The sequence below is a fragment of the Cetorhinus maximus genome, chromosome 12, assembly GCF_964194155.1.
Source record: "Cetorhinus maximus chromosome 12, sCetMax3.hap1.1, whole genome shotgun sequence".
Taxonomy (NCBI): domain Eukaryota; kingdom Metazoa; phylum Chordata; class Chondrichthyes; order Lamniformes; family Cetorhinidae; genus Cetorhinus; species Cetorhinus maximus.
Window position 1 is genome coordinate 269,532 of NC_135890.1, and position 25,469 is coordinate 295,000.

The window sequence follows — 25,469 nt, forward strand, 5'->3', positions numbered from 1 at the left end:
TTATTTGAGGGAACAGTTGAAATGAAAAGGTCCTTCACCAGTATTGTTGTATTCCTCTGTATTTTAGTACACACCAATTATCGAAGATGATGCAGCCATCATATAAATTGAGTTTTATAAAGGTTTCACCTTAATATGATGTAAAACAAAAGTCATGAAGTTTGAATGGTAAACAGAAAGGTGGGGAAAAACTCACAGTCTTACACATATTTCAGCTTCCCCAATTGGCACACCAATGATGCATTGAACCTCCTCGTAGGTTTTACCAGTCAAAGGAATTCCATTCCATTCAAGAACTTGCATTCCTACCAAACAAGGTACACAGAATGGGATTGTCAAAAACATCCACAAGTACAGTATTGGCTATATGTGAGTATCAGCCAATTCTTGTAATCCTAGATAGGTCATTTCATCTTCAACTAATTCTCCATCACTGAAAGCCTGTCACAATCTCTAATGATGTATTGCTTAGCTCAGATGGGTTACTATTTCAGTTAGTTGTCACTAATATATTTAGCTGAGATAGAAGTAATAGCTGTTGTAAAACACCTCGTTAGAAATATCACAATATTTTGGAGTATGTCACAAATGTTCTACTCCAGAAAGCTAGGTGACAAAGGATAGAACTAGAGCCAAGCATTACACAATTTTAGATGCATAATTTACAGGGATGCATGTTACAAACATGTACCTCCTAATCCAACAACCATAGTTTCAGTCTGTTCCTATTTAGAGGAGACAAAGTGAATCCCTGGTTGGCTCACCACCTGGGCACAATTAAATACTCAATTACTAAACAATTAACAGATCTGCCACAGCATCCAAAATGTCTAATTAAATTTGGGCGTCAACAATATCTAAAACACTTCAATGAGTTCAATAATTATTTCACAGCAAACCTAGAGAAAATCTTAAAACACACCAAACATGCATTTTTTTTACTTATCAAATCAAAGCACATTTCAAATTTTTCAGAGAATGGTCAAAGATAAGAAGGAACAGTTGAGGTTAAGCAAAACCATTGATGCTCCAACTTACACTTACAGTAATGTTAGCGAGTCAATAGAAAGGGTCGATAATTATGGCCCAAAACATTGAAAGCTGCACAAAATAAATGGCAAAAATTACAACAAATATGCATTTATAAAGGCTACCATCTTTCCTATACAGGCATCTTTCATTTTCTTTATTGCCAAAATAACACATGAGATAGCTTACAAAATTGGCTTTATATTGTACAACTTTAATAGCAGGGCTGTTGTTAAATGATTTGCAAACAGAGGGCCAAAAGAGGGTTTCATCATCAATAGGAAATAATTTTCCATATTTCTTTTGCATTAGCTACATCTGCACATTTTTTTCAGCCAGCTTCAGACTACAGATATTCCCATGATCATAATACATGCTCAGCTGTTATCTGTTAACAACAGGAATGCTAAGAAGAAATCAAATTAATCACGGTTATTTTGCTATCTTTTTTGCCTAATATAGGGGCCTGGTTGGCTCAGTTGGCTAGATGGCTCATGTATATAGAAAAACGTCCACACTGTGGGTTCAATTTCCTCCCTAACTGAGGTAGAGTTAAGACTTGCTTCCTTACCCTGCCCCTGAAAGAGGAAGGCAATGCAAGCCACCACTGACAAAAACTGCCACAAAAATGGTTCAGGATGAAGAATCAGCAGACAATCAGATCAGGACCTGTCTTTGGACAGTGCACACATACCATATCATTTGCCGAATGGCCTGGTGTAGGTCCGCCAGTCGTAAGTCCCAAAGACTGGCAGATCATATCAAACAGTATGTCCCCTCGGCTGTTTGTAATAGGCAAAGTACTGACTGTACCCAATCAGCCCGTGCTTGCAAAACTCAAAACACAGTGTCCAACAGTAAATGTGATTCCGTGATTGGACAGCGTTTGCTAAATAATCCTGTGTGTGCTAAGAATCATGCTGACATCCAATTTAAGATCACCAGTGTGGCTCACAATGTGGCACATTTACGTGTACTGGAAGCTACGTATATTAATGCACATGGTCCTGTCCTTTGTAGACAGAAAGAGCATGTACACACATTGTGTCTGTTTCAACTGAACAAAATAGGCGAGTCATTCGCTGGGCCTTTCCCCAAGGCAATGCCTTGACCAATCCAAATCAACATGCCTAGTTTGAATTTAAACAAAGCTGGGCTAGTTAACTATCAATCATCAGTTAACTTTCTTTTATATTTGGTCATGGGATGTGGGTGTCGCTGGCTAAGCCAGCATTTATTGCCCATCCCTAATTGCCCTTGTTCAAAGGGCATCTTAAAGAGTCAACCACATTGCTGTGGGTCTGGAGTCACATGTAATGCAGATCAGACCAAGTAAGGACAGCAGATTTCCCAAAAGGACATTAGTGAATCAGATAGGTTTTTATAACAATGGTTTCACAGTCTTCATCAGACTTACAGTTCCAGATCTTTTAATTGAATTCAAATTTCACCATCTGCCATGATGGATTCAAACCCGGTTCCCAGAGCATTTCTCTGGGACTCTGGAATTTTAGGTCTAGTGACAATAACCACAATGCCACCGTCTCCCAATTCTCCATGGCAATGTCTCAACCAATCGGAGTCCATGTGACAACCAATCAGCACTCTCTTCTCACAGAGTATAAATTGTTGTCTTCTTCACATTTGGTATTCTTGCGAATATCCTGAAGAGTGAAAGATGGAGCGCTTTGGCATGTGTCTTTTTTCAGCAATACTCAAGTTCTGTATAACCTAACAAAGATTATTTTTAAGATATCATCTTGAATGTAGTTGATTGTTTGCATAGAATGCTGGGATGTTTAATTAAAGGGGAGGGGATGGCATCGTGGTATTGTCACTGGACGAATAATCTAGAGACCCAGGCGAATACTCAGGGGACCTGGGTTCCAATCCCCACCACGGCAGATGGTGGAATTTGAATTCAATAAAAATCTGGAAATTAAAGTCCAATGATGACCATGAAACCATTATCATTTGTTGTTTAAAAACCCATCTGGTTCACTAATGCCTTTAGGGAAAGAAATCTGTCGTCCTTACCTGGTCTGCCCTCCGTGTGGTTGACTCTTTGCCCTCTGACATGGACGCTCAGTTGTATCAAACCGCTACAAACTGGACGGACCACCCGGCATCTATTTTGGCACCAGTAACGACAATGGCAAACTCAGCCCTGTCGACCCTGCAAAGTCATCCTTACTATATCTGGGGGCTAGTGCCAAAATTGGGAGAGCTGTCTCACAGACTAGTCAAGCAACAGCCTGACATAGTCATCCTCACCACCATCACCATCCCTGGGTATGTCCTATCCCACTGGCAGGACAGACCCAGCAGAGGTGGCAGCATAGTGGTATACAGTCGGGAGGGAGTTCCTTGGGAGGCCTTAACATTGACTCTGGACCCCATGAAGTCTCATGGCATCAGATCAAACATGGCCAAGGAAACCTCCTGCTGATTACCACGTACTGCCCTCCCTCAGCTGATGAATCAGTGCTCCTCCATGTTGAACACCACTTGGGGGAAGCACTGAGGATGGCAAGGGCGCAGAATGTACTATGGCTGGGGCTTCAATGTTGATCATCAAGAGTGACTCGGTGGTACCACTACTGACCGAACTGGCTGAGTCCTAAAGGACATAGCTGCTAGACTGGGTCTGCAGCAGGTGGTGAGGGAACCAACAAGAGGGAAAAACATACTTGACCTCATCCTCACCAACCTGCCTGCTGCAGATACATTTGTCCATGACAGTATTGGTAGGAGTGACCACTACACAGCCATTGTGGAGACAAAGTCCTGCCTTCACATTCACGTCTCCATCGTGTTGTGTGGCTTTACCACCGTGCTAAATGGGATAGATTTCAAACACATCTAGAAACTCACGACTGTGCATTCATGAAGTGCTGTGGGCCATCAGCAGCAGTAGAATTGTACTCGAACACATTCTGTAACCTCATGGCCCAGCATATCCCTCACTCTACCATTACCAACAAGCCAGGAGAACAATCTTGGTTCAATGAAGAGTGCAGGAGGGCATGCCAGGAGCAGCACCAGGCATACCTAAAAATGAGGCATCAATCTGGTGAAGCTACAATACAGGACTACTTGCATGTCAAACAGCATAAGCAGCAATTGATAGACAGAGCTAAGTGATCCCACAACTAATGGATCAGATCTGCAGTCAGATCTGCGTCTGCAGTCCTGCAACATCCAGTCATGAATAGTGGTGAACAATTAAACAACTCATTGGAGGTGGAGGCTCCACAAATATCTTCATCCTCAATGATGGAGGAGCCCAGCTCATCAGTTCAAAAGATAAGGCTGAAGCATTTGCTAGAATCTTCATCCAGAAGTGTTGAGTGGATGATCCATCTCGGCCTCCTCAAGAGGTCCCCAGCATCGCAGATGCCAGTCTTCAGCCAATTCGATTCACTCCACGTGATAGCAAGAAATGGCTGAAGGCACTGGATGCTGCAAAGGCTGTGGGCTCTGACAATATTCCGGCAATAGTACTGAAGACTTGTGCTCCAGAACTTGCTGCGCCCCTAGCCAAGCTGTTCCAGTACAGCTACAACACTGGCATCTACCCAGCTATGTGGAAAATTGCCCAGGTATGTCCTGTACACAAAAAGCAGGATAAATCCAACCCGGCCAATTGTTGCCCCATCAGTCTACTCTTGATCATCAGTAAAGTGATGGAAGGGGTCATCAACAGTACTATCAAGCGACACCTGCTCACTGATGCCCAGTTTGGGTTCCGCCAGGGCCACTCAGCTCCTGACCTCATTACAGCCTTGGTTCAAACATGGACAAAAGAGATGAACTCCCGAGGTGAGGTGAGAGTGACTGTCCTTGACATCAAGGTCGCATTTAACTGAGTGTGGTATCAAGGAGCCCTAGCAAAACTGGAGTCAATGGGAATCAGGGGGAAAATTCTCCGCTGGTTGGAGTCATACCTAGCACAAAGGAAGATGGTTGTGGTTATTGGTGGTCAGTCCAAGACATGACTGCAGGAGTTCCTCAGGGTAGTGTCCTTGGCCCAACCATCTTCAGCTGCTTCACCAATGAACTGCCTTCCATCATAAGGTCAGAAATGGGGATGTTCGCTGATGATTGCACAATGTTCAGCATCATTTGTGACTCCTCAGATACTGAAACAGTCCATGTCAAAATACAGCAAGACCTGGACAATATCCAGGCTTGGGCTGACATGTAGCAAGTAATATTCACACCACACAAGTGCCAGGCAGTGACCATCCCCAATAACAGAGAATCCAACCATCGCGCCTTGACATTCAATGGCATTACCATCACTGAACCTCCATCTAACAACATCCTGGGGGTTGCCATTTGCCAGAAACTGAACTGGACTAACCATATAAATACCATGGCTACAAGAACGGGTCAGAGGCTAGGAATCCTGTGGCGACTAACTCACCTCCTGACTCCCCAAAGCCTGTCCACTTCTTCAAGTCAGGAGTTTGATGGGATGCTCCCCACTTGCCTGGATGAATGCAGCTCCCACAACACTCAAGAAACTTGACACCATCCAGGATAAAGCATCCTGCTTGAATGGCAGCACATCCATAAATATTCACTCCCTCCACCACCGACGCACAGTAGCAGCAGTGTGTACCATCTACAAGATGCACTGCAGGAATTAGCAAGAAACGGCTGAAGGTACTGGATACTGCAAAGGCTATGGGCTCTGAAAATATTCCAGCAATAGTACTGAAGAGGCAAGGCCCTTTACAGTAATACAGACTGTGCCTTCCAAACCCATTAACATTACCATCTAGAAGGACAAGGACAGCAGATAGATGGGAACACCACCACCTGGAATTTCCCCTCCAAGCCACTCACCATCCTGACTTGGAAATATATCACCGTTCCTTCACTGTCACTGGGTCAATGTCCTGGAATCCCTCCCTAACAGGTATACCTACACCACATGGACTGCAGCGGTTCAAGAAGGCAGCTCACCACCATCTTCTCAAGGGCAATTAGGGATGGGTAATAAATGCTGGCCCAGCCAGCGAAGCCCACATTCCTTGAATGAATTTTTTAAAAATAGTAATTTTAAAAGTCTCCTGTTGAAAGCATTCATCAATAGTCTCTTTACCTGTATCAAGACAAATGTATCTCCGTTGGGCTTTACATTTCCACCAAGTTGCATGTATCGGGGTGGTTGCCTTGGCAATAGTGAAAGTTATGAATGTGTCCACTGTCAGTGTCAGCCTTGTCTGTACATTTTGGTGAAAGGGAGGTGTCAAAATACACAATGAATTCACTAAATGGTCAAAGCCCATAGAAGCAGCAAGGAACATTGGAACAGCTAGACCCAAAAGACCTTGATAAAAGCAAAAAACTGCGGATGCTGGAAATCCAAAACAAAAACAAAAATACCTGGAAAACTCAGCAGGTCTGGCAGCATCTGCGAAGAGGGGTGCAGTTAACGTTTTGAGTCCGTATGACTCTTCACCAGAACCAAAAGACCTTGGTTCATTCAGTTTACCCTCTTTTATCCTGATAGTTGTACGGTTGAATGATAATAGAGTTGCTGACCAATCACAGCAATCAAGCTCTATCAATTGATCTACAACAGACTGAGACAGCAGGACTGAATGTTTAGGTACCTCAGTGGGGCAGAAATGGCTGTGACTTCTCTTTATCACCCCCGCAGTTAAAATCCTGCCTGAGGTGAGAGGGATCCTCAGTGATGGAGCGTTTTCAGAAACAGGTTCTGAGTCATCATTTTGCACCTAAGAATTCATTTAAATAATGTTTCAAAATATTCATATACTGGGATCCTAAAATGTTGTTCTCTGAGATGAACCTTATTCAATTACATTTGAATGACTCACAACATTTATAAACGAATCACAGTTTTACAACAAATACTCATTTTTACTTCAATTCCAGTTTAGAATTGATATCACTGCAAATTATACAAAGCCATTTTGCTGAAGTATTTTATATCATTACTGATGCAACAAAAACAATGGATCTGAATGTTGATAGTCCTTCATCCTATATTTTGAAAACAGTGTAATTCTTGTTTAATTGTAGTGTAGTGAACATCCCAGAGAGTTTCACAAACATAGTAAGCAAATAGACAGGGTTAGGGAAAACAGTGTTGTTAGTGTACACCCACCGTGTTCTTAGTGCACACCCACCGTCTTGTTAGTGTACACCCACCGTGTTGTTAGTGTACACCCACCGTCTTGTTAGTGCACACCCACCGTGTTGTTAGTGTACACCCACCGTCTTGTTGGTGTACGCCCACCGTCTTGTTGGTGTACACCCACCGTGTTGTTAGTGCACACCCACCGTGTTGTTAGTGCACACCCACCGTGTTCTTAGTGCACACCCACCGTGTTCTTAGTGTACACCTACCGTGTTCTTAGTGCACACCCACCGTGTTGTTAGTGCACACCCACCGTGTTGTTAGTGCACACCCACCGTGTTGTTAGTGTACACCCACCGTATTGTTAGTGTACACCCACCGTGTTGTTAGTGTACACCCACCATGTTGTTAGTGTACACCCACCGTGTTGTTAGTGTACACCCACCGTGTTGTTAGTGTACACCCAATGTGTTGCTAGTGTACACCCACAGTACTGTTAGTGTACACCCACCGTGTTGTTAGTGTACACCCACCGTGTTGTTAGTGTACACCCACCGTGTTGTTAGTGTACACCCAATGTGTTGCTAGTGTACACCCACAGTACTGTTAGTGTACACCCACCGTGTTGTTAGTGTACACCCAATGTGTTGCTAGTGTACACCCACAGTACTGTTAGTGTACACCCACCGTGTTGTTAGTGTACACCCACCGTGTTGTTAGTGTACACCAACCGTGTTGTTAGTGTACACCCACCGTGTTGTTAGTGTACACCCACCGTATTGTTAGCGTACACCCACCATGTTGTTAGTGTACACCCACCGTATTGTTAGTGTACACCCACCATGTTGTTAGTGTACACCCACTGTGTTGTTGTTGTACACCCACCGTACTGTTAGTGTACACCCACCGTGTTGTTGTTGTACACCCACCGTGTTGTTAGTGTACACCCACCGTGTTGTTAGTGTACACCCACCGTGTTGTTGTTGTACACCCACCGTACTGTTAGTGTACACCCACCATGTTGTTAGTGTACACCCACCGTGTTGTTGTACACCCACCGTGTTGTTGTACACCCACCGTGTTGTTAGTGTACACCCAACGTGTTGTTAGTGTACACCCACCGTGTTGTTAGTGTACACCCACAATGTCGGTTTGTAGGTGGGAGGAGCCTGTAAAGTTCCTCAGATGGTCTTCTCAATTGGCTCTCGCCCGTCCCTATCACTTCACAAGTTACAGTGGGACAGACGAGGTCCAGGACAGTACTCCTGCCCCTGCCCCAATTGAGACCCTTAAGTGGTCAATTAGTGGCCACTTAAGGGCCGTTTCCTTCCCAGCCTCAATTTTCAGGCTGGCGGGAGGGATTTAGGAACTGGGAGGAAGTCTGAAATGTGACTCTGTTCAGGCTTCAAGGGGGAAGGGGCAGAGGCCTGAAGGGTTCCCCCCTCCCACCCCCCCGGCCTCTTCATCAATACCCCAACCTCTCCAACCCTTGGGCCTCCCCTCCCTACCCTGAGCCCTGCACGTTTACCTGGTTCTGGACTCTGGGACTTTGACTGTGGGGAGTGCTGGTGCTCCCAATCCTGCTGACTGCAGCTTCTGATGGTACTGGGACTAGAGAGCTACTGGCCAATCAGATTGTCTGGCAGCTCCTTGAGGTGGGACTTGCTCTCAAGTGAGTGGCGGAAGTTCTGCCTCCAGCCAATGAATGCTTGTTGGAGCGTGAAATAACTGTGAGGCGGTCACTACCGGCTGCAATGGGTTGTCCACTGACTCTGTTGGTGGGAAAAGAAACTCTGCTATCCTAAATATTCTTCTCAAAGGAAGATACGGAAAAGAGATGACAAGAGATGAAGTAAGAACAACAACAGGATGATAAACGCATCCAAATAAAAGAATATTGCCAGAACAGATGGCTAGAGTATACTCCTAACAACCCAGCTCTTTGGCACTTGATGATGGACTAGTCACTCCCCAAAACACTTCGGCTTCACATTGGACAAAAATCGCTCACTTAGGAATTTTGAAAAACTGAACAAGAGCCCAGCAGTCAGTCTGTCAGCCAGGCCTCGGTCAGTCTGTCGGCCGGGCCTCGGTCAGTCTGTCGGCCGGGCCTCGGTCAGTCTGTCGGCCGGGCCTCGGTCAGTCTGTCGGCCGGGCCTCGGTCAGTCTGTCGGCCGGGCCTCGGTCAGTCTGGCGGCCGGGCCTCGGTCAGTCTGTGGGCCGGGCCTCGGTCAGTCTGGCGGCCGGGCCTCGGTCAGTCTGGCGGCCGGGCCTCGGTCAGTCTGGCGGCCGGGCCTCGGTCAGTCTGGTCAGTCTGTCGGCTGGGCCTCGGTCAGTCTGTGGGCCGGGCCTCGGTCAGTCTGTCGGCCGGGCCTCGGTCAGTCTGTCGGCCGGGCCTCGGTCAGTCTGGAGGCCGGGCCTCGGTCACTCCATTGAGGAGTTAATCACAAATTGCCTCATGTGTGCAGTGAACAGCCAACAACAGATTGAACCATAGACAACCTGCACTTTTCCTTCGAGACCATGGCTGGGCTGGGGAATGGATTATTTGAGTTTAAAGGTAAAGTTTTCATCATTGTCAATGATTCCTAGTCCAGGTGGTTTGAAGTGAGCAGATTATGTAGTACCAAGGCAGAGGCAGTCATTGCATCACCAAGAAGAATCTTCACGACACGTGGGTATCTGAAAGCTGTGGTGTTGGACAGCAGACGGGTTTGTAATGAGCTATTGCATAACTTTGTGCAGGAATATGGTTTCATGAATATGACTCATTCACCAAAATATCCTCAGCCGAACGGAGAAGCAGAAAGAGGAATTGATGAAAAAGAACAAAAATATTAACTTAGTCCTTCTTAACTATGGAGCCTCATCACTAAAAATTAGATTCTCACCATCAGAACCATGAATGGGAAGACAGTTGTGAACACAACTTCCAGCCCCAGTACAAGCACTACAACCTAACACTATCCCAGATGGCCATGAAGGTTAGAGAGCATGAGGGGCAACAAAGAGACAGTGAAGCTCAGAATTTCACCTTCAGGCACAGAGCACGAGACTTGCCCAGGGAGAGAGTGTGGATACGAGATCAACAGGAAGAAGGCAGAGTGATAGAAAGAGCTCCACAACCGAGATCTTATAGAATTGAGATGGATCAGGGAAATATCAGAATGAACTGAAGACCCTTGACATCATTGGGAAGGAAACCAATGGAACTTTGGACATACTATTTAGATCCAGATAGAGACAAGGGACCAGGAATAAGTAGAAACTCTACAAGCACCCAGACAGGAGACATGCCTATCGAATGATGAGAGAGGGCAGTTCATCACTAACCTCAAAATAAAATCAGGACCAGATCAGGGAGGCTGGACAAGGCACCAAGGAGACTGTGAAGTCTGAGACTTTGGGGGGCAGATGTAAGAGGATGTATATAGTTGGGATAAAGACTTGGGGGGAGATGTAGAGTTAACATCTGGAGCAGCTGATATGGGTGTAACTACTGATGTAACTGTAATGCGATGTCACATGATTAAGTAACTGAAATCTGGTGGGAATTAGAAGCAGAACTTTGTGTAGAATACTGAAATGTATATAGATCTGTAAATAAACAAGAAAGGTTTTTATGAATAACAGGCTATGGTAGCATTTTTAGGATAACAGGTAAACCCTAAAGAAACCCCATCTAGATCCCAAACTTAAGATGAAACAGACATGAAGAATTGAATGGTCTCCTTTTGTGCAAAAACTTTCTCTGATTCTAGTTCTTTATATTTCTTTAACTGACACACTGGGCAGGGGTGGCAGGAGGTGGAAGCGGGTACATGCCCAGGAAAGGGGAGGCAATGGCATAGTGCTATTGTCACTGGACTAATAACCCAGAGACCCTGGGTAATGCTCTGGGGACCCGGGTTCAAATCCCCCCATGGCAGATGGTGGAATTTGAATTCAATAAAAGTCTGGAATTAAGAGTCAAATGATGACCATGAATCTGGCTCATTAATGCCCTTTAGGGAAGGAAATCTGTCGTCCTTACCTGGTCTGGCCTACATGTGACTCCAGACCAACAGCAATGTGGTTGACTCTGAAATGCCCTCCAGTGAGTTCTGAGTGGCCGAGGAAGCCACTCAGTTGTGACAAACTGCTACAAAGACAAAGAAGGAATGAAAGCAGATGCACCTAGGTACCGGAAACGACAACAGCAATTGCAGCCCTGTTGACTTGCCAAGTCCTCCCTACTAACATCTGGGGGCTAGCACCAAAATTGGGAGAGCTGTCTCACAGACTGGTCAAGCAACAGCCTGACATAGTCATCCTCACGGAATCATACCTTACAGATAATGTCCCAGACACCACCATCACCATCCCTGGGTATGTCCTGTCCCACCGGCAGATCAGACCCAGCAGAGGTGGCGGTACAGTGCTTTACAGTCAGGAGGGAGTTGCCCTGAGGGTCCTCAACATCGACTCCAGACCCCATGAAGTCTCATGGCATCATCCCAAACATGGACAAGGAAACCTCCTGCTGATTACCACATACCGCCCTCCCTCAGCTGATGAATCAGTGCCTCCTCCATGTTGAACACCACTTGGAGGAAGCACTGAGGGTAGCAAGGGTGCAGAATGTACTCTGGGTGGGGGACTTCAATGTCCATCACCAAGAGTGGCTCGGTACCACCACTACTGACTGAGCTGGCTGAGTCCTAAATGCCATAGCTGCTAGACTGGGTCTGCGGCAGGTGGTGAGGGAACTAACAAGAGGGAAAAACACACTTGACCTCATCCTCACCAACCTGCCAGCCACAGATGCATCTGTCCATGACAGTATCGGTAGGAATGACCACCGCACAGTCCCACAGACAAAGTCCCACCTTCACATTGAGGATACCCTCCATCGTGTTGCGTGGCATTACCACCGTGCTAAATGGGATAGATTTCGAACAGATCTAGCAGCTCAAGACTGGGCATCCATGAGACACTGTGGGCCATCAGCAGCAGCAGAATTGTACTCGAACACAATCTGTAACCTCATGGCCCAGCACATCTACCATTACCATCAAGCCAGGGGATCAACCCTGGTTCAATGAAGAGTGCAGGAGGGCATGCCAGGAGCAGCACCAGGCACACCTAAAAATGAGATTTCAATCTGGTAAAGCTATGCAGGACTATTGGTATGCCAAACAGCATAAGCAGCAAGTGATAGACAGAGCTAATTGGTCCCACAACCAACTGGTTAGATCTAAGCTCTGCAGTCCTGTCACATCCAGTCATGAATGGTGGTGGACAATTAAACAACTCATTGGAGGAGGAGGCTCCACAAATATCCCCATCCTTAATGATGGAGGAGCCCAGCACATCAGTGCAAAAGATAAGGCTGAAGCATTCGCAACAATCTTCAGCCAGAAGTGCCATGTGGATGATCCATCTCGGCCTCTTCCGGAGGTCCCCAGCATCACAGATGCTAGTATCCAGCCAATTTGATTCACTCCACCTGATATCAAGAAACGGCTGAAGGCACAGGATACTGCAAAGGCTATGGGCCCTGTCATCATTCCAGCACCAGTACTGAGCACTTGTGCTCCAGAACTTGCTGCACCCCTAGCCAAGCTGTTCCAGTACAGCTACAACACTGGCATCTACCCGGCTATTTGGAAAATTGCCCAGGTATGTCTTGAACGCAAAAAGCAGGACAAATCCAACTCGGCCAATTACTGACCCATCAGTCTATTCTCGTTCCCTAGTAAAGTGATGGAAGGGGTCATCAACAGTGCTATCAAGCGGCACTTGCTTAGCAATAACCTGCTCACTGACGCCAAGTTTGGGTTCCGCCAGGGCCACTCAGCTCCTGACCTCATTACAGCCTTGGTTCAAACATGGACAAAAGAGCTGAACTTAGAGGTGAGGTGAGAGTGACTGCCCTTGACATCAAGGCAGCATTTGACCGAGTGTGGCATCAAGGAGCCCTAGCAAAACTGGAGTCAATGGGAATCAGGGGGAAAACTCTCCACTGGTTGGAGTTATACTGAGCACAAAGGAAGATGGTTGTGGTTGTTGGAGGTCAGTCATCTCAGCTCCAGGACATCACTGCAGGAATTCCTCAGGGTAGTGTCCTCAGCCCAACCACCTTCAGCTGCTTCATCAATGACTTTCCTTCCATCATAAGGTCAGAAGTGGGGATGTTCACTGATAATTGCACAATGTCCAGCACCATTTGAAACTTCTCAGATACTGAAGCAGTCAGTGTCCAAATGCAGCAAGACCTGGACAATATCCAGGCTTGGGCTGACAAGTGGCAAGTAACATTCACGACGCATAAGTGCCAGGCAATGACCATCTCCACAAGAGAGAATCTAACCATCGCCCCTTGATGTTCAATGGCATTACCATCACTGAATCCCCCACTATCAACATCCTGGGGGTTACCATTGACCAGAAACTGAACTGGACCAGCCATATAAATACTATGCCTACAAGAGCAGGTCAGAGGCTAGGAATCCTGGGTGAGTAACTCACCTCCTGACTCCTCAAAGCCTGTCCGCCATCTAAAAGTCAGGAGTGTGATGTAATATTCCCCACTTGCCTGGATGAGTGCAGCTCCTACAACACTGAAGAAGCTCGACACCGTCCAGGACAAAGCAGCCCGCTTGATCGGCACCACATTCACAAACATACACTCCCTCCACCACCGACACACAGTAGCAGCAGTGTGTACCATCTACAAATTGCACTGCAGGAATTCACCAAGGCTCCTTAGACAGGACCTTCCAAACCCATGACCACTACCACCTAGAAGGACAAGGGCAGCAGATAGATGGGAACACCACCAGCTGGAAGTTCCCCTCCAAGTCACTCACCATCCTGACTTGGAAATATATCACCGTTCCTTCACTGTCACTGGGTCAAAATTCTGGAACTCCCTCCCTAACAGTACTGTGGGTGTACCTACACCACATGGACTGCAGCGGTTCAAGAAGACAGCTCATCACCACCTTCTCAAGGGCAATTAAGGATGGGTAATAAATGCTGGCCCAGCCAGGGAAGCCCACATCCCGTGAATAAATTTTTAAAAATAGTGACTAGCCACAGGGCCCTGGCTTCCCGATACCTTCCAACTGCTCAAGAGCTTTCCAGGCTGGGGATAAACTGGCAGGCAGCACACAGCCAAACTGCATCTTTATGGCTCGGGCTTGCCAGTGTTTTGCTGGCAGTGGACTGGCTCCTTGTCCCGTAGGAATGGAGGCAGCTCCCTACCGCAGTCCGAGGGACTATCAGAGCCCAAGGCTCAATGTTCCAAAGGGATGCCGCTGGGAATAAAGGTTACACCAGCAGCCCGAATGAATCATTTGGAGGGGTTTCCCCTCTGATCAGAGGACCCTACTGAATTTATCCCTCTGAGATTTAATTTTAACCTTACCTCTGGGAAAACAGTCCCCCTGTCTGGCTCCCAGCAAGTGCAGGCTCAGACCCTCCAATTAGATCCCAATGATGAATTTTGAGGCTTTTTTCATTAATTCATGGGATGTGGGCTCCACTGGCTGGGCCGGTATTTATTGCCCATCCCTAATTGCCCTTGAGAAGGTGGTGGTGAGCTGCCTTCTTGAGCCGCTGCAGACCATGTGGTGTAGGTACACCCACAGTGCTGTTAGGGAGGGAGTTCCAGGATTTTGACCCAGCGACAGTGAAGGAATGGCGATATATTTCCAAGTCAGGATGGTGAGTGACTTGGAGGGGAACTTCCAGCTGGTGGTGTTCCCATCTATCTGCTGTCCTTGTCCTTCTAGATGGTAGTGGTCATGGGTTTGGAAGGTGCTGTCCAAGGAGCCCTGGTGAGTTTCTGCAGTGCATCTTGTAGATGGTACACACTGCTGCTACTGTGCATCGGTGGTGGAGAGACTGAATGTTTGTGGATGTGGTGCCAATCAAGCAGGGCTGCTTTGTCCTGGATGTTGTCAAGCTTCTTGAGTGTTGTGGGAACTGCACTCATCCAGGCAAGTGGGGAGTATTCCATCACACTCCTGACTTGTGCCTTGTAGATGGTGGACAGGATTTGGGGAGTCGGGAGGTGAGTTACTCATCACAGGATTCCTAGCCTCTGACCTGCTCTTGTAGCCGCAGTATTTATATGGCTAGTCCAGTTCAGTTTCTGGTCAATGGTAACCCCCAAGATGTTGCTCATGCAGGATTCGGTGATGGTAATGGCATTGAATGTCGAGGGGCGATGGTTGGATTCTCTCTTGTTGGAGATGGTTATTGCCTAATACTTGTGTGGTGTGAATATTACTTGCCACTTGTCAGCCCAAGCCTGGATATTGCCCAGGTCTTGCTGCGTTTGGACATGGACTGCTTCAGTATCTGAGTCGCGAATGGTGCTGAACACTGTGCAATCATCAGTGAACATCCCCACTTCTGACCTTATGATGGAAGGAAGGTCATTGATGAAGCAGCTGAAGATGGTTGGGCCGAGGACACTATCCTGAGGAACTCCTGCACACAGGAAAATCCTGCCCATTGTGGTTATGGTGTGTGAACCTTTTTCTGATATGCGCAAGTTGCCGTCTGCAATCTTCTCTCTCCTACTCATACCAGAAAGTGAAGAGAAATGTTACATGTGCTTGTCCATTCCTCAGCCCTGAATATTGACATTAGTTACATGGAACAGTTAAATAATTTAGTCTCATTGAGAAGCAGGACTGAGCTTTGTGATATTGTGGTGAAAGATGGAGAAACAATGAGCGAGGAGGCCGTTTTCTGGCTCCCAGTTTCTGTAACTATTGAGTATGACTCTTCTTCAGCCCTGAAGATGAGTCATACGGGCTCAAAACGTTAACTCTCTTTCTCTCTCCACAGATGCTGTTAGACTTGCTGAGGTTTCCCAGCATTTTCTGTTTTTATTCCATATTTCCAACATCCACATTATTTTGCTTTTATCACTGTAACTATGACTTGAAAGTCTGCCCCAGGCCTTTGACTGCTTGGTCACTTTACATCATGGCAGCATGGAGGGGTAGTGTGTTCAAAATGGGCAAATTTTCCTGCCTCCTACCTGAATGCCAACCCCAGCTACATTTTAGGAAAATAGTGCAAGTTTGCTACGGGCACAATGGGAGGGAAAGAGCCTTCTTGACTTATTGTTTTCTTTCACTCCTGACCTTATTCGGCAGTCTCATGGTTCATCACAGAATCACAGAGCAGAAGAGGCCCTTCGGCCCATTGAGTCTGCACCGACACGTGAGAAACACCTGACCTACCTACCTAATCCCATTTACCAGCGCTTGGCCCATAGCCTTGAATGTTATGACGTGCCAAGTGCTCATCCAAGTGCTTTTAAAAGGATGTGAGGCAACCCGTCTCCACCACCCTCCCAAGCAGCGCGTTCCAGACCATCACCACCTTCTGGGTAAAAAAGTTTTTCCTCACATTCCCCCTAAACCTCCTGCCCCTCACCTTGAACTTATGTCCCCTCGTGACTGACCCTTCAACTAAGGGGAACAGCTGCTCCTTATCCACCCTGTCCATGCCCCTCATAATCTTGTACACCGCGATCAGATCGACCCTCAGTCTTCTCTGAAAAAACAACACAAGTCTATGCAATCTCTCTTCATAACTTAAATGTTTCATCCCAAGCAACATCCTGGTGAATCTCCTCTGCACCCCCTCCAGTTCCATCACATCCTTCCTATAATGTGGCGACCAGAACTGCACATAGTACTCCAACATGACCTCCCTACTTTTGTAATCTATGCTTCGATTGATAAAGGCAAGTGTCCCATATGCCTTTTTCACCACCCCACTAACATGCCCCTCAACCTTCAAAGATCTATGGACACACATGCCAAGGTCCCTTTGTTCCTCAGAACTTCCTAGTGCCATGCCGTTCATTGAATACTTCCTTGTCAAATTACTGCTTCAAAAGTGTATCACCTCACACTTTTCAGGGTTAAATTCCATCTCCCACTTATCTGCCCATTTGACCATCCCGTCTATACCTTCCTGTAGCCTAAGGCACTCAACCTCACTGTTAACCACCCGGCCAATCTTTGTGCCATCTGCAAATTATTCACCCATATTCACCCCATCAAAAAGCAACTGCCCTCTGGTGTGAGCATTAAATGCTGTCTTGATGAAAAATTCTTTAACCCAAGTCACCTACATGCCAAAATTAAACTGGCCGGTGTTATGAATACAAATCTCCAAGAAACGTATGTTTTTTTTAAAATTGGAAGGACATGGAATTTATTTGGACACTTTCATGGGAATTTACCTGGGCTTTTTTAAAAAGGTTATAAGTTCACTTTGGACAGTGAGCAAACTGCCTTTTCCAAGAAGTCACATGACTTCAGCTAAATGACCAGGAAGGTACCTGAGGAGATAAGAACTATGGTTCACTTGAGCTCTATTTACTGGAGGGAATAAAAAACATTTATTTCAGACTGTGAGGTCCTGACGATTTTCTACCTGACTGAGTTGAGTTTCTGCTTTGAACTTGTTTTTTTGGACTCAGTTTTGGGAATAAATTGAATAGGAGAACATTGCCTAACTTGCTCTCTCCCTGCCTTGACTAAAATTCAACGTGGCTATCAGTATCCAGCTAGAAATCTTCATCTCAGTATAACACGTCTGAATTTGGAAACCTGAGAAGCTGAGACGAGAGAAATATAGAAACATAAAAAATAGGAGCAGGAATAGGTCATTCGATCCTTTTCTGCCATTCAATGCGATCACGGCTAACCCTCTATTTCAACACCATACTCTCGCTCTCTCCCCATACCCCTTGATGCCGTTAGAGTCTAGAAATCTTCCTATTTCCTTCTTAAATATATTCAGTGACTTGGCCTCCACAGCCTGTGTGTAAGAGAATTCCACAGGTTTACCACCCTGGGAGTTAAGAAATTTCTCCTCACCTAAGTTCTAAATGGCCTATCCTATAGCCTGAGACTGTGACCCCTTGTTCTAGAATCCCCAGCTAGCCGAAACAACATCCCTGAATTTAAAACAGAATTACCTGGAAAAACTCAGCAGGTCTGGCAGCATCGGTGGAGAAGAAATCAGTTAATGACTGATTTCTTCTCCACCGATGCTGCCAGACCTGCTGAGTTTTTCCAGGTAATTCTGTTTTTTTTGTTGTGGATTTCCAGCATCCACAGTAGCTTTTAGCTTTTTGTTTTTATCCCTGAATTTAGTCTGTCCAGCCCTGTCAGAATTTTATATGTTTCAATGAGATCTCCTCTCATTCTTCTAAACACCAGTGAATACAGGGCCTAGAGAGAGGGATCCCAAGGACATTAATTCCACTCTGTTCTCCTCCACACCGAAGCTCCTTTGGAAAGAACTTCCAGACAACTACTGTGTCCAGTGATCCATCTTCGCATGCAAGAACACCAGATCGACAGCATCAAAACCCTTCGAACTTTATCCCCTTTCATACAGTTTCCCATTGGCCAAATGGTGCTTTTTTTCCCTTAAATGCCAATCTCTGCTTGCTTTATCCTTTTTGCTTTGTCCTTTTTGTGTGTGTGTGTGTGTGTGTGTGTGTTGGGATTTAAAGGCGTATATAGTTTCACTTTCAGGTTACAAATTGTATGTGAACCAGTTTTTGCAACTTGCTTTTAAAAATAACTTTTGTTTCACAATAAAACAATAATTCTGAGTTTATTGAAAGAAGCTTGGTTAAAGTTTCTTTTATTCTGGATCTAATAACAAAAGTAAACAATTAGCCATTTTGGTGAGTGAATAAAACATTTACACTTACGATGTGACCTGTGGAGTAGTGGGGCTAGAGAAACTGTGCACTCCTCCCACCCTGGTCATAGCACCAGCATGGACATAAATGATCTACAGTTTGCGGGTGACTGCAGTGTCACTGCCCACTCTGCACCAGATTTATGAGACACTCTCGATCTCTTCAGTTCTGCATTCAAGAAACTCAGCCCATTCTTGAATATTGCCAAAATAAAACTCATATATTAACCCACACCTGTTCAGCCAAATATTCCATCTTCTATATATGTTGAAGGAGAGACTCTGGAATATGGTGAGCACTTTCTATATCTTGGAAGCCCCCTGGATGATACAGCTGCAACAACAGTCATTAAACTCAACACTCCAGACAGGGCAGTCCATTTGGATGTTGCCACATCACTGAACCTGATGTCCACCCTCTGCATCACCTCTGCTTAGCAACAAGTTGCTCAGCTCACTTTGTGGAGAAGGACAAGAGCAACAATCTCTTAGGAAGATGACCAATTGTAGCTTTCACTCCAAATCACATATCATTCCAATGGGGATATTATTGGGCATCCTTTCACTGGGTCAACATTCTGAAATTCCCCATCTAATTGGACTGTGGGAACACTGTTGCTATATTAACTGCAGTACTCCAAAAAGAGGGTACATTAACATCTTCTCAGAGCAACCAGAAACGACAATTAATATAGCGTTATTAGGGCTGACCAGGTCTTCAGAACACAATTTTTAAAAAAAATGCATTTCACGTTCTTCCTGACATTAAACTAAGGATGGAAATTAATCAAGGCAGTTGGGGTCTCACCCACCGACTGAAGAGCCCTGTGTTGCCTCCTTTGGGGGAGACCTGCTATATTACGTGCCAGTCAGATCAGTGGCTAGTGGCGGACCCTCCCCAGGATCAAGGCTCCTGGGGACAGAAATACCCCTCCTGCCTGCCCCCCTGAGAACAGCCAGCCAATTAGAAGTCATCAGTGCTACCAGGGAAATGGTGGCAACTGCGGGCAATCACCCACCCGAGGCCTAGGCTCAGTGAGGGACAGAGGCCACAGGTGAGTGAGGGCAGGATGGGGATTGTGGTTGGGGATTGCTGGCTAGATGGGTGCCAGGGGTTAGAAGAAAGCCCAAGGGCAGAATTTTACGGCTCTGTTTCGGTGGGGATGGGGCTGTAAAATGCAGCAAGACATTCTAAACCCCATTGATGACAGCGGGAACGTAAAATCCCACTGTCGTAAAATTCTGCCCCAAGGATTTCCTCCCCGCTGACCCCCGCACCACCACCCCCTTGGCCAATACTGGGACCCTCGATGAGGCATCCAGTGCCCTTGATCAAGGGTCTCCCACCTTGACGATCTGGACCTTGGAAGATCTGAGCCATTCGCTTTTGATATGTTTTGTAACTATAGTGTTCACAAAGTTCCAATGCTGTTCCTCAAGGGGTTAATTTAGAACATTACAGATAAGCTTGCTTTTAAATAAAGGTGTCATTTAAATTTTGAGTCTTAAACCTAATTTAAATTTGAAGATGCAGTAAAGAAAAAATAAATAAAAACAACGGATAAAATACTGCTGATGAAATGTCATTGACCTGAAACATTATGCTGCCAGACCTGCTAAGTATTTCCAGCATTTTCTGTTTTTATTTCATATTTTAAAAAAATACTCCTGTTTGTCATAGCTGACACACAGAGATATAGGTGATTTCATACAAGCAGCCTGAACCCTAACTCTTGATAGTTTGGTCAAGTGACCATCTTTTTATCTGAGTAAAACCTTGCCCTTAAATATAAACTGTCTGTCTCTAGTAAGGCTAGTCTAGCAATCAAGAGCAAGGACCCTAGTTATTTTTTTCCCCTCTTTTTCCAGAGTGATGAGGCCTCCAAAAGAAGATCAGCCAACCCAGCAAAAACCTCCAGATCCACTGGTCTGCATTAAGCCAGGTGGTGCATTGATTCACTAGGTTAACTAGGATAGCTTAGAGGCAATTTCCTACATCAAAATTTGAATATTGCTGACAAAAGAGACACTCTGCCAAAGTTTTTCATCTTGCACTCATCAGGACAGACACAAGAATATCAAATTTCGAAGGGAACAACAATTTATACTACATGAGAAAAAGGAAGCTGATTGGCTGGCAAGTAGACTATGATTGGTTGGGGCATTGCTATGGACAATCCACCAGGGAACAATTGTCCTCCAAGCTTTTGTTTAATTGAAAAGGTGCAATGACTGGACATCTTCCTTATTGCCCGCAGAGGACTGGGCCCGATGTATGAATATGTGTAGCTTCTAGCAAGTGTAAGTCCTGATCCCGACATTACAAGCCTGACTGATCATCTTAACTTGATTAATGATGCAATTACTGGCACACTCAAGATTGTTCAGTAAGATCTGTTGTCCAATCATGGAATCACATCTAATGTTGGACACTATGTTCTGAGTGTTGCAAGCACGGGCTGGTTGAGTACGGTCAGTTCTCTGCCTGTTGTGAATAGCCGAAGGGATATGATCCACCACCCATTGTGATAACAGCCTTCATTCCTACCATCACATCTGCACTGAAATTTATTTACCACGCTATTTATTTGTGTGGCATGCACAACATCTTTTTGGCATGACATAGTATCACAGAATCTTTACAGTGCAGAAGGGGGCCATTCGGCCCATTGAGTCTGCACTGGCTCTCTGAAAGAACATTCCACTTAGTCCCGCTCCCCTGCCTTATCCCCGTAACCTTGCACATTCTCTCTTTTCATGCAGCAATCCAATTCCCTTTTGAATACTATGATCGAACCTGCCTCCACCACCCTCTCAAGAAGTTTGTTCCAGACTCCAACCACCCTCTGGGTAAAAAAATTATTTCCTCACATCACATTTATTCCTTTTGTGAATTATTTTGAATCTGTGCCCTCTCATTTTTGATGTTCTCTTGAGTGGGAACAGTTTCTCACTATTTACCCTTTCCATTCCCCTCAGGAGCTTGAATACCTCGATCAAGTCTCCTCTCAGCCTCCTTTTCTCCAGGGAAAAGAGTCCCAGCCTCTCCAATCTATCTTGTTCATGGAGAATACCACTTGTGTTTCTCTTACACAGTAGCAGCGTGAGACAGCTAACTTCACCTGTTGTTCAAATTATTGAGACACGTTAACCTTCGAGAGTAATGTGAGGTACCTCAAATTTCAGGACTGAAAGTGGACGCCTTAGGCCCATTCATGAGCTTACGCAATATACAAAGAGGAAAGATCTGGTTGGGGTAAGAATGATCCCACAGGAAAGCTTTGATACACCCTATTTCGGCATCAAGAAGCTACATATATTCATGTGCAGGGCCCAGCCCTCTGCAGACAAAAGGAATTCATCCAAGCATTGCACATTTTCAATCAAACAAAAGCTTGGGGAACAACTGTTACCTGGTACATTCTCCATGGCACTGCCTTCACCAATCAGAGTTGACTTGCTTCGTTTGAATTTAAACAAAAGCTTGGGGGGGAATAAATGTTCCCTGGCTGATTCTCCATTACAACACCTTGACCAATCAGAGTGCACTTGCCAACCAATCAGCTTCCTTTTTCTCATGCAGTATATATTGTTGTTCCCTTTGAAATGTGGTACTCTTGCATCTGTCGTGATGAGTGCAAGATGAAAATCTTCGACAGTGTATCTAGTTTTTCAGCAATACTCAAATTCTGTACTGCAAAGCGGCTTTTAAAGATTGAGTGAACTCCTAATTAACCATTTACTATTGTAGTTTCATCAATTCGACAAGAGTTCCCAATTTGCAGAAACAGAAGCTAACTGTTAGCAAAAAAAAACACAAGTATAACTTTTGATTATTCCAATAAGATTACCTTTAAGTGAAGATTTTTTACTTCAAGTGGGTTTTTACCAATGTTAAATGTAAATAATAACTTCTAAAAAGGAAATTTTCCTGTGATATTTGCATTCTTTTTATTATTTTCTGTTGTGATAAAGAGTTAGATTTTCAAAGTGACACCTCAGCTATGTCACTCTCATGATCTTATTTTTAAATACAAATTCCCTAATTGGAAAGAAGGCAAGTCCAATTATTGCCTGGAGGATCTCCAGGAGGTCGGCAACTACCTGCCTGATATCAGCAACAAAGACAGATGGCAGCCGTGATGGGGTATGCTACTGAAAACAGGCAACTCCTCAGAGGGTCAGTAGCATTAACTTGAAGCGGCCATACGGCCAACATGAAGCAAATGAACACTTCCAATGCAAGAGTCCTCATGGAGTACAGATTTTTCGTGTAATACAAAACATATTTTCAGCTCTTCCTTGTTTGAACCTGACTGCTGTGCATTAACATACACGAGGCTGTCCAGTTTTGGACTGGAATCCATTTTGAAATTTGCAGTCCTGACCACCCCAGCCAATGAACTTGTTCCCCAAGGAGCTCAATGGGCTTCTAATTAGCTGTAAGCAGGTGCCCCGTTCCCTCCCCATTGGCTGGATTTTGAAAATTGCACCCTGTTCTGGAAGATATGCCTTCTGGGACTGTGATCTTTAAATTGCACCCACAGGCAGTCCTGAGCCCACCAGCATTTGAAAATCCAGACCAAAGTGTTGTGCATTAAAGTACCAACTCTTTCAAGGAGCAAACTTCCTGTGGGAATCAAACACAACATAGCAACAGGGTATGTGGGTAATACACCCACTGAGACAATAATGGTGTTAAATTGTCTTTGTGATGGTGAAGGGTGCCTCAGTGCAAAAAAACAAAGGTACATATTACACCAAACCAGAGTCCAGAAATATTATATCAGATCTAAAAGATCTTTAACTCAATGAAAGAAAAATCATGATATGGACACAAGGATTCTGTCATATCTTGACCGAATGAATTAAAGGTTTCTCAGTAGAATTAGGAAGAGTTCATTTACCTTCTGTGAGACTGCCTGTTTGCTCTGCAGATCCCCCAGGAAAGATCTTGGCCAGGTAAGCACCAATTTCTCCATTTCGTCCGAGAATCTCTTTCCCACCAATAATCCTGATTCCTAGTCCATTTCCTGATATAACAATAAACAATAGATATTAACAATGAGAAGCAGTAAATGTTTTGGGACCCCATTTTTCAAAGGAACAGTTAGTGGAATTTCATACTAAAGTAATCTGTTAGAAGGTATTATGGGGGTTTGGCCATAAAACGTTGTGCCACATAGTGGGAGCCCTACCTCTGCAATCATTTACTCGGCAAGAGTCTGGAGGTAACAAAAGCATGCATAAGGGTTTCCGTTGCAGTATGAGTGAGTTCAGAGTGAAGGTATTTTGATGTGATAGGTAGGATATGGGATTTGAAACTCCAGCTCCTCCAAGAATGTATCCTTGACTCCGACTCCTCTCCCTCATCTACATTTCAGCCTTTGATGACATCAGCTGATGATAATGAGTCAGCTTCCATACGTGCACCGAGGATGGTCAGTTTTACCTCTCCGTCGCCTCTCTCAACCTTTTCTCTACCTCTCTGTTTTCAGACTGAACATTCAATCTGCAGTCTAGAATGAAGCACAATTTCCTTCATTGAAATATTGAGAAGAAATAGTCATTGACTTCAGATTCTAACACAACCTCCTTATCTTTACCACTAATTCCATACCTTGCTAGGCCAGTTTTTCAGATTAGAACAGACATTTCACAACCTCGGCATCCTATTGAACCATGAGCTGACCCCATAAGCTTTCCATCACAAAGTCTGCCCACTTTCATCACTGTAACATTATTGGCCTGTCTCCCCAAATCATCAGCCACTGGAACCCTGCACAATATTTGTTATCTCTTAACCTAATTATTTCAATGGGTTCCAAGTCAGACTTCCAGTCTCCAATTTCTGTTAACTTCAGTTCATCCACACTTTACTGACTGTATCCCCTCCTGCACCAAGTGCTGCTCACAAATCACCCTTATCCTTCTTAACTTACACTGAATCTTGGTTCTTCAATTATTCAAATTTAAAGTTGTCGCGCACATACTTAATGGCCTTGTCCTTTTCTGTAATTGTAACGTCTTCTAGCCATACAACATTGCTGTATCTCTATATACTCTGACCACTTGTGCACTTTTCCTCCCTTTGCCCATCAGTGAAAGCAATGTCGTTAGCTGCCTCAGCCCTCATACATCAGAATTCCCTTCCTAAACCTCTCAGCCTCTCTATCTTTCCCCTTTCAAGATATTCCTTTAAATCAAGATCTTTATCCACTTTTCAATCACTCCTCCTAATATTTCCTTCATTGACTTGGCATCTTTTTGTTACACCTCTACAAAGCAGCTTGGGACGTTTTCCTACATTAAAAGCACTTTCTAAATGAAAGTTAATGTTGCTGTTGCATTTTCAGCTTATCCGTGGGTGGTAGTGTTCATGAGGGACAAAATGTAACCAAGGAAAATAAGGGTCCAAGGGCAGAGGGAGGTAAAGCTATTGCAAGAATGGTTTTGGAAGCAATGGGAATGGAACAAAACAAATGGAACCAAACAAACACCTACACAACGTTATTTGATGCAGCACAACAGCAGCATCCATATTGAGGCTAACAAAGAATTAAAATGACCCATGTAGTGTTCTGTT

General features: G+C 45.0%; 1 protein-coding gene across 1 annotated transcript in view; it reads right to left on the reverse strand.

The window, feature by feature from the left end:
• pcloa (piccolo presynaptic cytomatrix protein a) overlaps positions 1-25,469 on the reverse strand; it is a 755,467-nt gene that overhangs the window by 241,115 nt on the left and 488,883 nt on the right. The window contains exons 10-11 of the mRNA XM_078553074.1: positions 23,791-23,916; positions 197-305 (exon numbers count right to left, since the gene is read on the reverse strand). Coding sequence (XP_078409200.1) covers positions 197-305; positions 23,791-23,916 — 235 coding nt within the window. The remainder of the gene's footprint in view (positions 1-196; positions 306-23,790; positions 23,917-25,469) is intronic.